Source organism: Salmo salar, chromosome 10 (assembly GCF_965601325.2).
Source record: "Salmo salar chromosome 10, fSalSal1, whole genome shotgun sequence".
Lineage (NCBI taxonomy): Eukaryota > Metazoa > Chordata > Actinopteri > Salmoniformes > Salmonidae > Salmo > Salmo salar.
The window spans coordinates 82313829-82334263 of NC_138300.1; the positions used below are offsets into that span (position 1 = coordinate 82313829).

A 20435-nucleotide genomic window follows, 5' to 3' on the forward strand; every position below is an offset into this window, starting at 1 on the left:
TTCCTGATCATAGTTAGTCTATTTTGTCATCCAATGATGGTACGTTGGCTAATAGTAGTGATGGTAGAGGCAGATTACCCACTTACAAGGCACCCCGACCTACATCCCGATATCTCCGTCTCTTTCTCATGCGAATCACGGGGATTTGGGCCTTGTCGGGTGTCTGAAGTAAATCCTTTGAATCCGAGTTGTTAAAGAAAAAATCTTCTTCCAGTGCGAAGTGAGTAGAGGCTCTTTTCGGTCATAAGAGAAGGTGACAGAAACATTATGTACAAAATAAGTTACAAATAACATGAAAAATCACACACAATAGCACAATTGGTTAGGAGAACGTAAAACGGCAGCCATCTCCTCCGGCACCATTATCTCCTTTAACTTTTAATTCTGTCATTGTAATTCCATCTTCTATGGATTAGATATCACCTAACTTTTGCCACACGGAGCAAGGTTCTATGACTGTAGCCTATTGCCTTTTTGATGACTTATGATTGGCCAACAACAAGCTACATGCGCCACTCTCGTGATAAGCAAGAGCAGCAGCATAAATTATACAATTTCTCTCTCTCTCCTGCAGCAGTCACGTTTCGATCTGTACGGGCCCTTCCGGACAAGTCAGTTATAATTACACATACCCGAGACCCGTGACAATAATATCAGACACCACCCAGACCCGTGACATTATTTAGAATTCTGGATCCGGACCCGCTTAGGTCCCGGAATGGGTCTCGGGTATTCAAGTACATGTGGATCCAGGAAGACCTCTTATTGGCATCCAATATGTTGCATTACCGCTCCCAACTGGACTATAGTCTAAATCCATTATACTTATTGATACAAAATGAAAAAATAAAATAACAAATAAAACACCCTTCCAACCAGCCCTAGACTCATTAAAACCCACTACCTCATTCTACTACTTTGATCCTATCTGCTCCTGCACCATGCCATCGGACTGGGAGGACGGGACACCACCACTCAACACACCCTGGAACTCTTATGAAGTCAAATCTCATACCCCCAAGTACTTCTCTGCAGCTGCCACCACAACATCTATTTTCTGTGATTTACGTTCAAATTCTACTGTACAGATGATAACCATTGCTATACACGCTAAGAAGCCAACCTCTAACGTGGTAATTGATAAAGCCTTACACGACCTTGTCATGTAAAGATTAAAAACTCTAAAGGACAGACTGTGACACCTCTGTTTCACCACGCTCCCAAGTCGCGTTGTCCAATTGATGCAGCTGTTCAATTGATGCAGCCAGCCAATCAAACAGCATTTCCACTGGCTCCAGCCATTACCACGAGCCCATCCTCCCCAATTAAGGTGCCACCAACCTCCTGTAGGGGCAGGATATGATTGGGGGTCAGATAGAAAAACATTGCTGTATATGTACTAGGCATTGATCCGGTCATCTTTGGATTATGGGTGCTTTGTACAGTATATGGATCGGCAGTCAAAACGGTACTACAGCCCCTTGAAAAGATACGGTCAAGGGCCCTGAGATTGTGTGTGGGTGCCTTCAGGACAACACCTGTTGAGGCATTGCAGCTTGCAGGTGGATAGTGGGGAACTGCCACTGAGGATAAGGCGGGACAAACTTGCATTAGCGTACTGGTTGAGGTTGAAAGGGAGTTCAGAGGGACATCCTGCGGTCATGGCAACTGGGGAATGCTGGGAACGAGAAGGGGGTAAGCAGAGGGCGTACGGTTGGACAATCGGGCAGAAGGTGGTAGAATATGGAATGGGGTAGAGAGAGACAGGGCCGGCAATTGCATTGGGCAACGCTCTTCCGTGGCCGTTTCCGAAACCAAGTGTAGACGTTGACATGATTGAGGGCAGGAGAGAATGGGGTGAGGACGTGAGAAGGTGTGTGGAGAGATGTATAGATAATCGATTGTATTCATTTTTAAGGATATATACAGATGGTTCAAAGGATCCATTCAGTGGTAGGGTGGGGGTTGGGGTGTAAATTCCAGATTTCAATGTTAGAGTATGTAAGCGGTTAACTGATTATGTGTCAGTGTATGCAGCCGAGTTGATGGCCATGATCTTAGGTCTGAGATGGGTGGAGGAGGTGAAACCACTCAGAGTGGTGATCTGCTCTGATTCGGCTGCAGTGTTGAGTAGTGTGCAGACAGGCAGGGGAGACTTGTTTGTGGAGATGATGGTGCTGTCAATGGGATTGGAGAGGATGGGAGTGGTGGTAAGCTTTTGCTGTCTTTCCACCCATGTGGGTGTGGAGGGTAATGAGAAGGCTGATGTGGTGGCTAAGAGTGCTGTGAGGAGAGAGGGGGTAGATATTCAGATCCCGCTGGGCTGCTGGGAAGTCAAGTCCTTGATCAAAAGGGCTCGATCTTTGGAAAAAGGAGTGGGATGCTAGTAGTAAGGGGAGGCAATTGTATTGCGCGCATCGGTCAGTAAAGGAAGAAGTGGGGGAGTATGGGATGTAGGAGAGAGGAAGTTGTGGATGTTTGAGTGCCACGTTGTGGATGATAGGGAGGCATGAAACAGGTCTGTGTGATGAGTGTTTAGTGGAGGAAACGGTGGAACGTGTTGATATTTTGTGAACTGTATGACGTAGATAGGGAGAGATTGTGTGAAAGGGGTAGAGAGGATAGATGGGGTTGGGGTTTGGCTGGGGAAGAAAGAGGAGGGAAGTGGTGTCTAGGGCTCTATTTCACTTTCTTAGAAGAACGGGACTAATGAAGAGAATTTAATGTAGTTAGGCAGTGACTGGCCTCACACTCCGATACAGTAGGTGGCGGTGTATGCACCTTAAATGTTGGATGCCATCTGCCAACCCAATCCCAAAGAAGAAAGTCTATGAGTCTATGAGGATATGAATCTATGAGGCCATGGGATGTGGAGATTGAGGACTCCATCTGCTGGTCTTCAGACATAACTGAAAATTATGTCTTGAACAGGCAGCTTTTGGCATCAGCTTTTTGTTCACCCGCACCCGCACCCAAAACAATTCAATCCAAATATTTTCTGTGCAAAATGTCCAATTGACAGCAGTTTTTCCGGTTGTAAGGACATAGAAAGCTGTGAAACTAATTTCTGATAACATTTCAGTTCGGCTTGGATGCATATTTAATTTGGTTGAAACACTATCAGCTTGTATGATGCTGATAAAGATAGCACCTCTACAGATGGTCCCTAATGACACATTCAGGCATTCTCTCAAGATGCTGAAAGAAATAAATGATATTTCTCCACTCCTTTACATTTGGTGTATCAATTTACTGCAAGAAAGACTTAATTCTGCAGTAGTCAATATTAAGGCTATGTGAGAGGTTATAGACCTACAGTCAGTGTCCAGATTTCAGTTTCCATTTAACCCATCTGAACAGTAGGCTACAGTTGTATAGCCTATCACAATCATCACACACAACATTCACTGCTATCATGCTCTTTTACCACTTCACTAAATCTTTCCCGAACATTTGTTTTCTGGCCCTCCCTTCTCACTATTTTCAACTCTCCATTTAGCGGGTTTCCTCTTAGGGACAGACTTTAAAAAAAAAACATTGTCACATGACCCTCCCTTTGTACTGTCAAATAAATGGAACACCCTCCCCCTTCATAGAATTACCTCAACATAATAGTTATGACCACAAATAACCAGTAGCGGTGCGTTGGTAAAATCACTGAACTTCCATCCTCTCAGGCCAGGGGCACAACAATGAATGAAGTAATGGTTGGATCGGAATTGCCGTCATAATCATTGGCCAGTACGGATAATTAAGTAAAACCACAAGTACAAATCCCTGTCTCCATCCATGGCTTATTTAGGAAAGGGCCAACTTTAGCTAGTTTTTCTGTGAATGACATATGCTCTCAAAGGGATTTGATAGGAGTAATGCCAAATCCAAGCTGGCTTCCCTTGACACTTCTTTTGGTGAGCTTTCACAGTTGAGCTTGCTCAGTTTAGGTCAATGCTGATTGGCTAATTTGTATACTTTTTTTGTCAAGGTAGGCCATATGCTGGCTTCCCTTGCCTTCAATGCTACGGGTGGCAACAATGTCATATCCGTTTGGACCAGACAGCATCAGATAGATGGCTTATGCGTAGAGAGACAGAGGGGCGCTGTTTCGCTCACTCGGATGCTTTCTCCTGTGAGATACATTCAGCCTCTTGCGAATTGAAGGAAAATTGAAACACAGAGAGACGAAAGATACATAACTTTATCGTAAAAAAAAGAATTATTGGTACATTTTTGTGGGAAGCATTGCTTCCCTTGCCATCCATGAATAAATGCCACTACAAATAACAATAACTGTAGTGACCCTGTGTTAATAAACGTGGATATCGACTTTGCTTTTGTGGCACAACTGATGCCACGCAGGGCTATGGGTCAGAAGCTTGAGGTTAGCCGACCACCACAGATGATCTCACTCTTCCTGCCTGTTTCATTACTTCACGATCAGAGCCGGTTGCAGACAATGATCAGCCAGGGGAAAATCAGAGATTTAACATTTAGATACAATATTTATAATATATGCAACAAATTTGTTTGGTTTGACAATGTCATTAACCGTTTTGCTGTTTTTTAACAGATGTCTCTTTCCATTCATCAAATTGCCTCTGCACAGTTGGGATTGATTGATTGATTTTATTTGTCAGTTAAAAAAAGACATACTGTATATACACAAATCATTTTAAAAGTGACCGGGATTGCACAATAAAGTCGGCGACTTATTTTCATTGTGGTCCTGTAAGGGCTGTCTTCAGGAATGGACCAAAATGCAGCGGAGTTAGTATTCATCTTTCAATTTAATTAGAAAGAACACTATAACAAACAAAACAAGGAAACTGACAGCCAACAGTCCTGTCAGGTGCAAACACACTAAACAAGAAACAATTACCCACAAAACCCAAAGGAAAAACATGCTCCTTATGTGTGACTCCCAATCAACCACAACCCTCTACAGCTGTGCTTGATTGGAAGTCACACGGCCAAAATCAATGAAACAATAAAAAACACACACTCCCTTCTGCCACGTCCTGACCCAACTACACCCTCTACTGGTCAGGATGTGACAGGTCCCTACATTTGCTGCAGCAAATGCTACAGTACTATAAGGACTGAATGCACGTCTATTTTACAGACCTCTATCCGGCTTTCGGGGGTCACCTTATTTATGAACATAGCTACATCTATGGGCTTTTATGTTTTTCTGTCATGCGTAATGGGTAGTAGCCTCTATCATAGGTTATGTATTGGATAACAGCACAATCATTTGGTCTTTTTTGGGCTTGGGCTCAAATCCAGACATATTAATATGCTTTATATGCTTTAGAAACCTACACTCGATCCCTCCGATGTCAACAACTACAGACCAGTATCCCTTCTTTCTTTTCTCTCCAAAACTCTTGAACGTGCCGTCCTTGGCCAGCTCTCCTGCTATCTCTCTCAGAATGACCTTCTTGATCCTAATCAGTCAGGTTTCAAGACTGGGCATTCAACTGAGACTGCTCTTCTCTGTGTCACGGAGGATCTCCGCACTGCTAAAGCTAACTCACTCTCCTCTGCTCTCATCCTTCTAGACCTATCTGCTGCCTTTGATACTGTGAACCATCAGATCCTCCTCTCCACCCTCTCCGAGTTGGGCATCTCCGGCGCGGCCCACGCTTGGATTGCGTCCTACCTGACAGGTCGCTCCTACCAGGTGGCGTGGCGAGAATCTGTCTCCGCACCATGCGCTCTCACCACTGGTGTCCCCCAGGGCTCTGTTCTAGGCCCTCTCCTATTCTCGCTATACACCAAGTCACTTGGCTCTGTCATATCCTCACATGGTCTCTCCTATCATTGCTATGCAGACGACACACAATTAATCTTCTCCTTTCCCCTTTCTGATAACCAGGTGGCGAATCGCATCTCTGCATGTCTGTCAGACATATCAGTGTGGATGACGGATCACCACCTCAAGCTGAACCTCGGCAAGACGGAGCTGCTCTTCCTCCCGGGGAAGGACTGCCCGTTCCATGATCTCGCCATCACGGTTGACAACTCCCTTGTGTCCTCCTCCCAGAGTGCTAAGAACCTTGGCGTGATCCTGGACAACACCCTGTCGTTCTCCACTAACATCAAGGCGGTGACCCGATCCTGTAGGTTCATGCTCTACAACATTCGCAGAGTACGACCCTGCCTCACACAGGAAGCGGCGCAGGTCCTAATCCAGGCACTTGTCATCTCCTGTCTGGATTACTGCAACTCGCTGTTGGCTGTGCCATTAAACCCCTACATCTCATCCAGAACGCCGCAGCCCGTCTGGTGTTCAACCTTCCCAAGTTCTCTCACGTCACCCCGCTCCTCCGCTCTCTCCACTGGCTTCCAGTTGAAGCTCGCATCCGCTACAAGACCATGGTGATTGCCTACGGAGCTGTGAAGGGAACGGCACCTCCATACCTTCAGGCTCTGATCAGGCCCTACACCCAAACAAGGGCACTGCGTTCATCCACCTCTGGCCTGCTGGCCCCCCTACCTCTGAGGAAGCACAGTTCCCGCTCAGCCCAGTCAAAACTGTTCGCTGCTCTGGCACCCCGATGGTGGAACAAGCTCCCTCACGACGCCAGGACAGCGGAGTCAATCACCACCTTCCAGAGACACCTGAAACCCCACCTCTTTAAGGAATACCTAGGATAGGATAAAGTAATCCTTCTAACCCCCCCCCTTAAAAGATTTAGATGCACTATTGTAAAGTGGTTGTTCCACTGGATATTATAAGGTGAATGCACCAATTTGTAAGTCGCTCTGGATAAGAGCATCTGCTAAATGACTTAAATGTAAATTAAATGTAGAATGACACTTCCGGTTTGGGCGGGAAATATTTGGTTAGCCGGGAGAAAAGTTATTATTCTCGGGATGGAACATTTGTAAAATACCGGGAAAATATTAAACCCTAGTCTGTAGCTATTCTTCAGATGTTTGGGGCTGCTGGTGAACCATGATTTGCGGGCATAATCAAAGTGACACTGGATTGGCACACATGCCAGTCTTTAGGGTGTCTATAGGTTTCCATCCAATTGGTGACAGACTTTCATGCGAATTTTCTAAAATCTGCATAAAAACATTGTAAACGTGTATTTCTGTCTGTAATTAAGCTCAAGGTAAAGATGAATGGCGCAAAGTACAGAGATCCTTGATGAAAACCTGCTCCAGAGCGCTCAGGACCTCAGACTGGGGTGAAGGTTCACCTTGCAACAGAACAACAACCCTAAGCACACAGCCAAGACAACGCAGGAGTGGTCTCGGTGTCACGCCCTGATCTGTCTTTGTGATTGTCTCCACCCACCTCCAGGTGTCTCCTATTTTCCTCATTCGTCCCCGGTGTATTTATCCCTGTGTTTCCTGTCTCTCTGTGCCAGTTCGTCTTGTTTTGCCAAGTCAACCAGCGTTTCTCCAATGCCCTATTTTTTCCCAGTCTCTGTTTTTTCCTAGCCCTCCTGGTTTTGACCCTTGCCTGCCCTGATGCCGAATCCGCCTGGCTGACCACTCTGCCTGTTCTGACCTCGAGCCTGTCTATCCCCTGGTACTGTTTGGACTAGGACCTGGTTTATGAACTCTCGCCTGTCCCCAACCTGCCTTTTGCCTACCCCTTTTGGTATAATAAATATCGGAGCTCAACCATCTGCCTCCTGTGTCTGCATTTGGGTCTTGCCTTGTGTCCTTATACTCAGGACAAGTCTCTGAATGTCCTTGAGTGGCCCAGCCAGAGCCCGGACTTGAACCCGATCTAACATCTCTGGAGAGACCTGAAAATAGCTGTGCAGTGCCTCCAACCTGACAGAGCTTGAGAGGATCTGCAGAGAAGAATGGGAGAATGTCACGACTTTCCGCCGGAGTTGGTACCTCTCCTTGTTCGGGCGGCGTTCGGCGCTTGACGTCACCGGCTTTCTAGCTGCCGCCGATCCATTTTCCATTTGTTCTGTCTTTGTCTAACACACCTGGCTTCACTCAACCAATTACTTGTTTATAATTTAACCCTCTGTTCCCCATGTTGTGTTTGTGAGTGATTCTTTGTTGTAATTCGGCCCGTCTTTGTGGGCTCATGATTTAATTTGGATATTTATCTTTTTGAGTAAAGAACTTTGATTAATGCATATCTGCTGTCCTGCGCCTGACTCTCTACACCAGCTACACAAAGGACCGTTACAGAGAAACTCCCCAATATAGGTGTGCCAAGCTTGTAGGGTAATACTCAAGAAGACTCAATGCTGTAATCACTGCCAAAGGTGCTTAAACAAAGTACTGAGTAAAGGGTATAAATACTTATGTAAATGTGATATTACAGTTTGAATTTTTTATTTAAAAAAATGCACTGTAGGCCTACCATAAAAAAAACTTTCAGAAAAATGCATCCCATAACATTTCAACATAGAACAGCTATTTATATCATTCAGCCTGCAGTAGCAGCCAATGTGTGGTGTTCAATGGAGGCCGACATTGACCTGTTCATTCACTTCAGACAAGGTGACTGAAAATGTTGTCTTGTTTGATGCAAGAAACAACATTACAAAATACAATTCATTATTATCCCCATAGCATTATTACAGAGAATCAGACAAATTATGATACGCTCTGCCTATTGGCTACTTAGCTTATTCAAGACCTTCTCAAAATACAACACGGCCCCTTTAAGACATAATAAAAAGCTTTTTACCTGCCTCGCTTTTCAAAGATGGCTAAAATGTTTGTTGACCTAAAATGATCTATAACTGGATTAATGACTCACTAACTAGCAAAGAATATGAACAAAATGTGCACACGTTGCTATGTGCAGCTCTTGCTTTGATCTCAAACAAGCACATCTACTGTAGCCTAAACACAGTCCAGACAGGCCTGAGTCATGCTCGTCATTGCAACAGAATCCTACTCCAGTGGTCTCTACCTACAAGAACATCTCTTGCCCAGTTAGTTTAGCATACTAAGGGTCTTACATAGTTCGTTTTGTTTCGGTATGTTACAATGAAAGTGGCTAATATTGTGTTGATTCAATCACAATTCCCACAGTAGATGGAAATGTCAATAGTGTTAACTAAAGGAGAAAACTCTATAGAAAGTTGAGTGAAGTTCAGTCTTGTGCTTCTCTGCGCGGGCTGATATTTCTTCCACGCTTAGTTTAGAGGGAACATTAACCACAACCCTAGCATTGCAAGTGGCATGCTCTACCAACTGAGCCACATCTTCACAAACCACTTGATGACTCAATGTACTCAATTACTGTATTGAACGTTATTTTTCTTCATGGTGATGGAAAGTCTACAGATACAAACCTAGATGACCAGCCTATGTACAATACAATAATGTACATTTACATTAAGTGGTTTGTAAGGATGGTAAATTAATACTGCACAAACACTTTTTTTTCTTCTTCTTAACCATTTTCACTGTAGTGTCCAAAACGTCTTTCAAGCATAGGTTTTTTTGGCCTTTTTCCCCCAGCATTGTCCCAGCCATATTCGCGGCAGCATGAAGATTTAAGTCCTCCACAATAGTATTGGGCTTGCCTGTCCTAGCTCACCATACACGACGCTTCAAGGCCATTCGTCCCTGTCTGTTGTTTGGTGCTTTCCCGGGTAAGGGGGCAGTAGCTCTTCGGCTGCATCAGATTCACAACTGTCAGTGTCCATGCTAGCTGGGCTAACAACAAATGGAGAATTACTGATGCTAGCATTAGATTTGCTTGTGGAAGCTGTAATAAAGATAATCTAACGTTTTACCTAATGATATATAAGGAGGGCATTTGCACAACATGTTTCACAACAGCACACAACAAAACTCCAGAGACATATTGAGCAACCAACTGATACCAATCACGACCACACCCAGAGACTGATGGCGGACTAAGCACTCACACAAAAATGTCAAGACATGAAAGCACCCTAGCCACACGAACTGACCCTTGGTGTAAAGAACAACATTCCATGAATATTGCAAGCACCCAGACACGAATTACCAGAAATACACACACACACTTAGGTGTGTTGGACTCCGAGGACAAAGGACACTGCCAAGGGCCAATGGGAAGTCGACACCACCTGGAGAGTGGACCGTCCCTCCACTCATCGACCAGTCAGGAGAGCGGACCTACCAGACTCAACGTCAACACACTGTTATTTCATTGTATAAATTAAACGCACACTATGTTTCGGGGCTCTCTTCTGCTAGTTCCCTATGAGCTAAACGAAGGAGTCCGTGCATGCTTTGCCAAATATCTTTGTCTCATAATAAACTGCCTTACTATAAACTGAATCACCCGGTCCAACGTCTTGACTTGGTCTCCTTCTCAAATAACTAATCATCAACAAAGCAGAACATCTTGTGTCGTCGACAGGTGCAGGTGTAGTACTGCTGGTAGTAGCAGTACTGCTGGTAGTAGCAGTACTATCAGTAGAGCTGGTATGTGTTTCTATGGACGCAGGCCTTACCTTTTTTTTTTTACCATTTATCAATTTCCGAGCAAACGTAATGAGCAGCAGCTACGTTTGGTAACATACGGACCGTTAGTGGAATTCCCGTAAGAGAGTAACGGTTAATGTGATTGGATGTTAATTATTTGACTAGGCTACCTGCATTTGACATTGTGTTGTTATTTCGCTGAACACTAGATGGTTGAATTTTATTTTTGGCAGTGAAATGATGCTACTCAGGTGAGAAAAAAAACTCACCCAAATGTATAGCCCCGTTGGAAAATATAAATGGACTGTTTGAAAATGTGAAGAAATGTTTATTTTTATATAATAATAAATTATTATATATTTTTTAAATGTGAATCACATTTTTATTTGGCGAACCCCTGACGGCATTGCCCAGGGGTACGCGTACCCCAGTTTGGGAATACCTGTAACTACATGATGAGATTATTATGGATAAAAGTGTGAGATTATTTTCATTTGTCAAATGGCAGCCAAACACCGATCATCATGTCACCAGAATAAGAACCTCAATGTTTATATATATTTGATTTTTAATGTTACATAATGTGTCATATTATCCTCTCAGATTGATAATGAAAAAAAGTATTTGTTTGGGTTGTGTGTTTGCCTGTTGTTAATAATGTGTTTGCCTGTTGTGTGGATATCCCATTCAAATCTCACGAATTTAAATCTGGATAATTTGGAAAATGGGAATAATGTGTAATTGACCATGTTTTCTTACTCCTCTATGTCAATGACAAAAGCCAAGTTGAGTAAAAATAAAAGCAAACTCCCCCACCTGCTTAGTAGTGCATTTATTTTGGGGGGAATAACAGCAAAATTTGACCAGTTTCTGACATTTCTTTGTATATATCCATACAATGTATGTTGATTCATGATTCCGACTGGCTGATATAAAATGTCAGTTGCTCCCCCCCCCCCCCCACAATTAAAATCCATACATTTATAAAGTTTGTGCAATTGATATATCTGGCATTAGAGTGTAAGTCTACACTTTAGGGTCTAATTTTACGCACGCCAAATAGCCTACACGTCAATTGCCAAATGCTTTTGGGAACGGGCAGAAGAAAAAAAAATCTGGAAAATAATCAGATTTCCTTCCCACTTCTTTATGCTACTACAGTAGCCTACATGTCGGATAAAACATGTCATGACAGGCCTGATGGAAACAGGTAGGCTAAACTTTCCAAATGTTGACAAATCAAAATATGCTACACAAGGTGGAATCTTTTTGTGTTGGTAAAATGAATTATGTGAGAAATGTTGGTGGAATCGCTTTTAATGATGTACTGTAATAACCATCATACCGAAGTAAACTTGGAGTCATGTTGACATGTTGATGACATGTTGTGTGGTCCTCCCACTACCACTCGTCGGAAAAAACATGCAATTTCCTACAGATGAAATAAATGATGAGGAACTTCACAGGGTGGTGAAAGTGCACAGTGATGAGAGGGTGATGCTCCTTTCAATAAAAAAAGGCCACAGGTCAGGAGGAACAAGCAGGATGTGGTATAGTTACACAATAGACTAGATGGCGCTATATTTTTTCTCTCATACATTAGTCCCTTTCATCTTCCTGTCCAGTGTGTCACAGTTTCCAATATGGCGGCATCCATAGCCAGGCTTTTTTCTCGTGTATCGTGGCATGGTCATTATATTATTTTGAAAAACACACTCCCGTGTATAACGTTAAGATACATGTTTCATCGCTCTGCAACAACCCAAAGTGGACTTCTTTTTTCGCTAAATAAGCGGGGCATTTTGAAGGATGCTTTCCCCGAAAACGCAGCCCAGGAGCAACTTCCTCAACTGCTTCAGTCCGGGTGCCAGACCGTGTACTGCGGATTCGACCCCACGGCGGACAGCCTTCACGTGGGTAATTTACTCGCCATCGTCGGGCTATTGCATTTTCGAAGCGCAGGACACAATGTCATCGCTCTAATCGGTGGTGCAACAGCACAGATAGGGGACCCAAGCGGGAAAACGAGCGAGAGAGAGCATCTACCGTCTGATGTAGTGGAGGACAATACAAGGGCTATCAGGGAGAGCTTGCAGCGAATCTTCACCAACCACGAACTGAATTTACACAACGACTCTAAAAAGCTTGGCACTGTAACCATATTGAACAATCTAGCTTGGTACAAAGACTGGAATGTGGTTGCTTTTCTGTCAGAAGTTGGCAGACGTTTCCGAATGGGGACCCTGCTCAGTAGGCACAGTGTCCAGTCCAGGCTGAAGAGTGCAGAGGGCATGAGCCTAACTGAGTTCTCTTACCAGCTGTTTCAAGCTTATGACTTCTACCACCTGAACCAGAATCACAGCTGTAAGATTCAGCTGGGAGGGACAGACCAGCTGGGCAACCTGATGTCTGGGCACGAGTTTATACACAAGTGATGTTGCATCAGATTCATTGGACACACACACAGAGACATTTGCAAATGTACTGACCAATTATCATATTGATTCCAGATATTGTAGCCTAGCATCTGCATGTGGCATCAGACACCAGAGTGATGATTCAAGGCCATAAATAGCCTACAGTAGTAAACATGCAATAACACACACTTGCCTCAACATTAACTGACCAGTGATGGCCTCTTTAATATCCATTGTATCAATTTCTCTGTAACAGGGTGACTGGACAGGACGTGTATGGGCTGACCATCCCACTGGTGACCAGCTCTGCGGGGGACAAGCTGGGGAAGACAGCAGGCAATGCAGTGTGGCTGAACAGGGACAAGACATCTCCGTTTGACCTCTATCAGTTCTTCCTCAGGCAGCCTGACAGCAGTGTGGAATGGTAGGTGGCTGGAGACTGAGACCACAATAGAACTGGCCCACTTATCAGAGCCTTCAATTTAGGTTTATATTCATCCTGGTATAATTTGTTTGTATAGACTAGGACCACTAGGCTTAACCCGAGTCTGTGAAACCGGCCTCGGGCCCCGTATTGAAGCGTCTCAGATGAGGAGTGCTGATCTAGGATAAGGTCCCCCCTCTATGATTTAAAAGGCGCAACTAGATCAGCACCCCTACTCCGAGACGCTTTGTGAACATGGGACCTGATGGTATTAGCACCTGAGTGTAGCCCATGTCTGGTGATGTTGGAGACTGAGTCGGGGTTGGTTGGTTGTGCTACCTGCAGGTATCTGAAACTGTTCACCTTCCTAACCCTGGCCGAGGTGGAGAGGGTGATGGAGCAGCAGAGACAGGAGCCAGGAAAACGGCCCGCACACAAACGCCTCGCCGCCGAAATCACCAAACTGGTCCACGGCAAGGAGGGTCTGGAGAGTGCCAAAAGGTGAGGAGTGTGTCCGTGTGTGTTGTGTGAGTGCACATATGCATAGGTCATTTGTGTGTCATTAATGAGGTCTCGCTTGGGACTATTAGTAATGCTGGGTGTGTGTGTGTGTGTGTGTGTGTGTGTGTGTGTGTGTGTGTGTGTGTGTGTGTGTGTGTGTGGTGTGTGTGTGTGTGTGTGTGTGTGTGTGTGTGTGTGTGTGTGTTTCTCTCCAGGTGCACCAATGCCCTGTACCACAGTAACCTACAGGCCCTGGAGCAGATGAGCGATGCTGAGCTGCAGGAGCTCTTCAGAGAGGCCCCTTTCCATGAGCTGCTGCTGGAGCCAGGGACCACAGTACTGGATGCCTGCCACAGGGCAGAGGCCATCCCCCAGGGGGCCAAAGGGTAGGGCTCCACCTTTACGTTCCTCTGTTCCTTATACCTGACCCGCTCACTCTCTGTTCTCGCACCTTTAGCATACGCATCACATGCATATCAACCCTCAAGGTGCGCAAACATAAGCACCAACACGTACGCACCATAAATAGTGCATAAACTATTGTAAATTATGAATTGCATGAAGACATATTTGTGGAATTATATCCATGTAAAAATTTAACAATAGATATTTGTTTAGATAGAGTCAAGGATATGTTTTGTATAGTTCTACAAAGTCTGAGTGAAGAACGTACGCCTAAAGCCATATTTCGACACTTCCAGACAATGACGCATCAACATTCTAACAGTCTAATAAATACATTTCATATATGCTGTCGGAAGAATAATCATTTGGTTGTGTTTATGAAGGTAATGTTAGAATACTAAAAAAACTATTCTTTCAAAGAACACAGTAGCGTTTTTATTAGTTTATGTTACTATGGGCTATAAGTTAAAAAGAAAAACAACTAGTTCAAGTCCATCACAAAGAATTCCAGTATAATTTAGTTTTGGCAGGTCTAAAGAAACATTGTGGAAATAAGAAAATGTATTTGAACAAATACAGAATAGCATATTTTAAGATTGTGTTACTAGTCTTCGCTTAGTAGCCAGATCAGTTCTGCCGTGCGAGTGGTCATGTGCTGAAGGCATGGACAGCGGAGTGGTCATGTGCTGAAGGCATGGACAGCGGAGTGGTCATGTGCTGAAGGCATGGACAGCGGAGTGGTCATGTGCTGAAGGCATGGACAGCGAAGTGGTCATGTGCTGAAGGCATGGACAGCGCAGCTATTCTTGGAAATAGAGATGCACTTCTTGAATTTTAAGTTATTTTAACAAGGTGTCATAGAAACTGCAGAATATGCTCTTTCTGATACTATATATACTGAACAAAACTATAAATGCAACAATTTCAACTATTTTACTGAGTTACAGTTCATATTTGGATTTCACATGACTGGGCAGGGGAGCTGCCAAAGGTGGGCCTGGGAGGGCCAGCTAATCAGAATGAGTATTTCCCCACAAAAGGGCTTTATTACAGACAGAAATACTTATCAGTTTCATCAGCTGTCCGAGTGGCTGGTCTCAGATGTTCCCGCAGGTGAAGAAGCCGGATGTGGAGGTCCTAAGCTGGCGTGGTTACACTTGGTCTGCGGTTGAGGCCGTTTGGACGTACTGCCAAATTCTCTAAAACAATGTTGGAGGTGGCTTATGGTAAAGAAATGTCATTCCTGCAGTCAGCATGCCAATTGCACGCTCCCTCAAAACCTGAGACATCTGTGGCATTGTGTTGTGTGCCAAAACTGCACATTTTAGAGTGGCCTTTTATTGTCCCCAGCACAAGGTGCACCTGTGTAATGATCATAATGTTTAATCAGTTTCTTGATATGCCACACCTGTCAGGTGGATGGATTATCTTGGCAAAGGAGAAATGCTCACTAACAGGGATGTAAACAAATTTGTGCACAAAATTGGAGAGAAATACGCTTTTTGTGCGTATGGGAAATTTCTTTGTTTTGTTTCAGCTCATGAAACATGGGAACAACACTTGACGTGTTGCGTTTGAATTTTTGTTCAGTATTGAAATCAAAACATTTAACCTGCATGTGACTCTGAAGAAGGATTTGATGAAGTTATGCTCCTTTCCCTGCATCTGTCAATTCCAAGCTGTGCCCCCATCTCTTCATGTACATTTTGACAACTGGTCATATTGTCACTCATCAGACTATTATCAATTTAATATTGTCTTTAGGATAACTTTTATTATGTGTGAAAGTAGTTTCGTTTTAGTTTAGGTGTAGTTCCGTGGGCCAGCTCCGAAGGCTGCCTGGCATTGTTTGTTTCCCCGCACTCATCAACTTGGAAAGAGTCAAGGATATGTTTAGCATTTTATTAGTAATTAGTAAATTTATTGTAAATACAACTTTCTCGTAATAGCTTCTTGTTAAATGTAAAAGAGGATGATATGGACTCGCAAGGCCCGCGGTCAAATGATTAACATGAGCCCCAACCCTGATAAATAGGCATAACACAAGCTCATTACACTAATGTTGTTCTAAATGAAATCAACCTCTTCACCCTCCTTATCATTCAGTTAGGCCGTATTGAAATTCGATTGTGAGGTAACGTGCATAGGGCTGTGGCAGTTTCAAAATTCTGTCATTGACCATTAATGAACATAAACACGTTTAGCATCTCCAGGCCTCTGCATACACGATGCTGATGCGTGCCTTTGGAACATCTGCGTTTAAAAAGTCGAATAAATCCATTTGATATACACCATCAAAATAAATATATTATTTATTTTATGCGGGTCTAAAGAAACTACATGACCAGAAGTATATGGACACCTGCTCGTCGAACACCTCATTCCAAAATCATGGGCATTAATATGGAGTTGGTCCCCCCTTTGCTGCTATAACAGTCTCCACTCTTCTGGGAAGGCTTTCCAGTAGATGTTATAACATTGCTGTGGGGACTTGCTTCCATTCAGCCACAAGAGCATTAGTGAGATCGGGCACAGATGTTGGGCGATTAGGCCTGGCTCGCAGTCGGCGTTCCAATTCATCTCAAAGGTGTCCGATGGGGTTGAGGCCAGTCAAGTTCTTCCACACTGATCTCGACAAACCATTTCTGTATGGACCTCACTTTGTGCATGGGGGAATTGTCATGCTGAAACAGGAAAGGGCCGTCCCCAAACTGTTGCCACAAAGTTGGATGCCCAGAATTGTCTAGGATGTCATTGTATGCTGTAGCGTTAAGATTTCCCTTCACTGGAACTAAGGGGCCTACGTGCTTCAGCGGTCGGCGGTCCCGTTCAGTGAGCTTGTGTGGCCTACCACTTCACGGCTGAGCCGTTGTTGCTCCTAGACATTTCCACTTCATAATAACAGCACTTACAGTTGACCGGGCAGCTCTAGCAGGGTAGAAATGTGACTTATTGGAAAGGTGGCATCCAAGGACGGTGCCACATTGAAAGTTACTGAGATCTTCAGTAAGGCCATTCTACTGACAATGTTTGTCAATGGAGATTGCGTGGCTATACACCTGTCAGCAACGGGTGTGGCTGAAATAGCTGAATCCACTCATTTGAAGGGGTGTCCACATACTTTTGTGTATATATAGTGTATGTTTTGTATTATTCTAAAGGTCTACTGCAACACATAGCATGTTTTCGTTTCCCTTACAATAAATGTGATTAGTTTACAAAATAAAACGTAAAAGAGAATATTAGCCCGCAAGTCGCACGGTCACATTATTTTTCTATAAACATGAGTGCCAACGCTGATAAATAGGCATAACACAAACTCATTACACTATTGTTTTAAATGAAATCAACCTCAACCTCCTTATCATTCAGTTAGTCCTAATTAAAATGTTAAAGTAACGTGTACAATTATTGCCCATTTGTCATTCGTTCAGTGAGGAGAGAGAGATGCATTAGCGCCTGGCTGGGTACCAATGTCTTACAATGCGATGTCTCGGTGGGTTAAGTTGGGAATAGGTGTGGGGGGACTTTTTTTTTTTAAACCTCTAAATACTTTTCTGTTTGATTTTAAAATTCAGACAAATGAGCAGAAAAGTCAGGGAAAGAGCAGGACATTGCTATTTTTTGGGCCGGTTTTAATTTCTTTACTTGTTTCTCTCTCACTCCCTCTATTTCTCTCTCAAATTCTTCCTTTTTTTGTCTGTCTGACTTTTGTGTTAACTGACTATTTCTGTGCTGTAATGTGTTTGTGATGTGCTGCAGGTATCGCATGGTATCGGAAGGAGCTGTATGGATCAACCACAGTAAGACCGACAGCCCAGAGCAGGTACTGATCCCTGGCCAGCACCTCTTGGCCAACGGACTTTCTCTCCTCAAAGTGGGCAAGAAGAACGTCCACATCATCAAGTGGCTCAATCTGTGAGTGGCACTGGGACCTTAAAACTCCTATGGACTGTTTGTGGACTGGAGGTAGGACCGCAAGCTGGGAGGCTTAGGTGAAGGGAGATGGATATTGGAATTAGACCTGTATTGTTTCAGTACATCCCTGTTTGTGTCTGAGTGGATGTAGTGCACTATATATGTGTGGATTGAATGATGCTGTAAGATGTGGTATTAAATATATTTGTTAGAAGTCTTTCGTCTTGTTAGTTGTATGTTACGTACTGTGTCCGTAAACTGTTTTATTTTTGTGATCATTAGAACGCAGATTTGCCTACTATTGAATTTCACCACTAGGGGTCAGTATCGTCTTCTCTTTCAATGAGGACCGGGAAAAGCCTCCTTTAGCAAGCCTGAAGCAAAGCTCAGTTGTAAGACCCTAGTTACATCCAGGAATTAAAATTCTATGGCAAAAATATCTTACAGCTAAAATAAATGATCATTCAAAATAAAAAAAATGACAATAGGAATAGGAAACTAGAGAAGTATATTTCCTGAAGAAAATGTGTGCTTGCTAGCTTGTTTTAAAGTGTTTCTGGTTTTGAAATAAGTTATAGTGGTGGTACTGACTAATGGTGCGCGGGTCAGCTGTTTGTTCACCAGCACCCGCCCGCAATTCCTAATAACCCATCTGCAACCGCCCAACTATATGTGATGAAATAAAGATGTAGAAAATGCGCTGTAGGCAGCAGAACGATTTTTTGACAATGGGTGCAGAATTTTTGGGGGGCTGATTTAGATATGTTTCTGCTTATAATTTCCGACATATTGGTAGGTTATTTGTTAGTCATGTTTCTGCTTATAATTTCCAACATATTTGTAGGCTATTTGTTAGTCAACTTGCCAATAATTAGATACATGCAGCTTCTCTTTTGTCATTATGTTTCCCTAGAAGACTACATAAACCCTTGCTCACCAGAATAATGTAATAGATCCCTAGAGTGAATGCTTCAATCTAGTTGACATCAGTAAAGTTTTCTCTTGTCTTCTTTCGCAGAGCAAATACGTTTAGGGACTGGGAGAAAATACAATAACCCTAAAAAAAAGAATTTCTGTGCAAAATGTCCAAATGACATCAGTTTGACCGGTTGTCAGGAAAAAGAAAGCTGTGAAAATGACCCAAAGTGTTTCTGATAAAATTTCAGTTTTGCTTCGATGCATATTTTATGTGTTTGAAATACTATCAGCTTTCATGCTGCTCTTATGATGAAGACAGCACCTCTGCAGATCTATCTAACTGAGCAATGCATTCTATCAAAATGCAGAAAGAAAGAAATCCTATTTCTCCACTCCTGTTCCTAAGTCCAAATTTTGCCTACATTTGGTGTATAATTTTACTGCAAGAAATGCTTAATTCTGCCAGCATTATTATTAAGGATATGTGAGAGGTTAAAGACTTAGAGTCAGTGTCCAGATTTCAGTTTCCATTTAATCCATCTAAACAGTAGACTACAGTTCCCTTGACATGCCATAGGACTATTTGAAGTCCCGTCTTGTGACTGTCGGATTTGTACAGCGCCTCACAATCATCACACGTAACATCCTCTTATACCACTTCACCAAATCTTTTCCAAACATGACTTTTCTTTCCCTTCTCTTTATTTTCAACTCTCCTTTCACAGCTTTGGTCTTATTGAATTAAACTTCAACAATGTCATTTTTGCCTCCGTGGATTGACGTGAACTTTTTCTGCGCGTTCCCAAAAGCATTATTTGGCGATTGGCTGTGTAGGCTATTTGGCGCATACAGTTAAGTCCTAAAGCTTAGGTTTATGCACTAATACCAGATAGCCTAAAATAATGACAGAAAAACATCAATGTAGCCTATATAAATTGCACAAGAATTCTACATTGTATGGATTTTTTTTAAGGTATTGTTACTCTTTGTTCAACCCGCCCGCCACACACCCGCCCTTCAGCCACACAATATTTAGTGACCCTAAACCCGTCCGCCATGTGGATAATGAGTCAACCCGCGCATCACTAGTAGTGACTCTAGTAGTAATGGTGGTGACTGGTTATAGTTGGAAAAGTATGTACATGGAAAGATTGATTGGCTGATTTGATTGAATGGATAGCCTGAACATGGTGTCTAGCTTGAACGGTTCAATATTTACTCAGCGTTTCACCTAGGATGTCTTTCAGTAGCAGTGGCAGGGTTAGTGGGGCGAGGGCGGTGCCGCTGTTAGATGCATATAGGCGAAACGCAGTCTTGGCAGTTGGGGTATTTTTATTTGGTTGTTATTCAAATAAGCTGTTAATGTGTTTCAACACATGCTTTCTGTTTTTCATAGTTGTAACAAAGGCACTCCGAATAAAATTGATTGAACACTTGAA

At 43.3% G+C, this 20435-nt stretch overlaps 1 protein-coding gene across 1 annotated transcript; it reads left to right on the top strand.

Moving 5' to 3' along the window:
- The first annotated feature begins 12027 nt into the window (after positions 1 to 12027).
- Positions 12028 to 20435, top strand: yars2 (tyrosyl-tRNA synthetase 2, mitochondrial). The gene is made up of 5 exons (XM_014124502.3): positions 12028 to 12844; positions 13087 to 13254; positions 13600 to 13755; positions 13971 to 14141; positions 17923 to 20435. Exons 1-5 carry the CDS (start codon positions 12057 to 12059, stop codon positions 18080 to 18082), a joined length of 1443 nt encoding a protein of 480 aa, XP_013979977.1. The 5' UTR covers positions 12028 to 12056; the 3' UTR covers positions 18083 to 20435.

Bases quoted from the DNA above. Each gene is read 5' to 3' on its own strand.
- yars2 (XM_014124502.3), top strand. From the start codon at position 12,057: ATGGCGGCATCCATAGCCAGGCTTTTTTCTCGTGTATCGTGGCATGGT. The intron at 13,255-13,599 runs GTAGGTGGCTGG...TGCTACCTGCAG, and splicing joins CCTGACAGCAGTGTGGAATG to GTATCTGAAACTGTTCACCT. The intron at 14,142-17,922 runs GTAGGGCTCCAC...GATGTGCTGCAG, and splicing joins ATCCCCCAGGGGGCCAAAGG to GTATCGCATGGTATCGGAAG.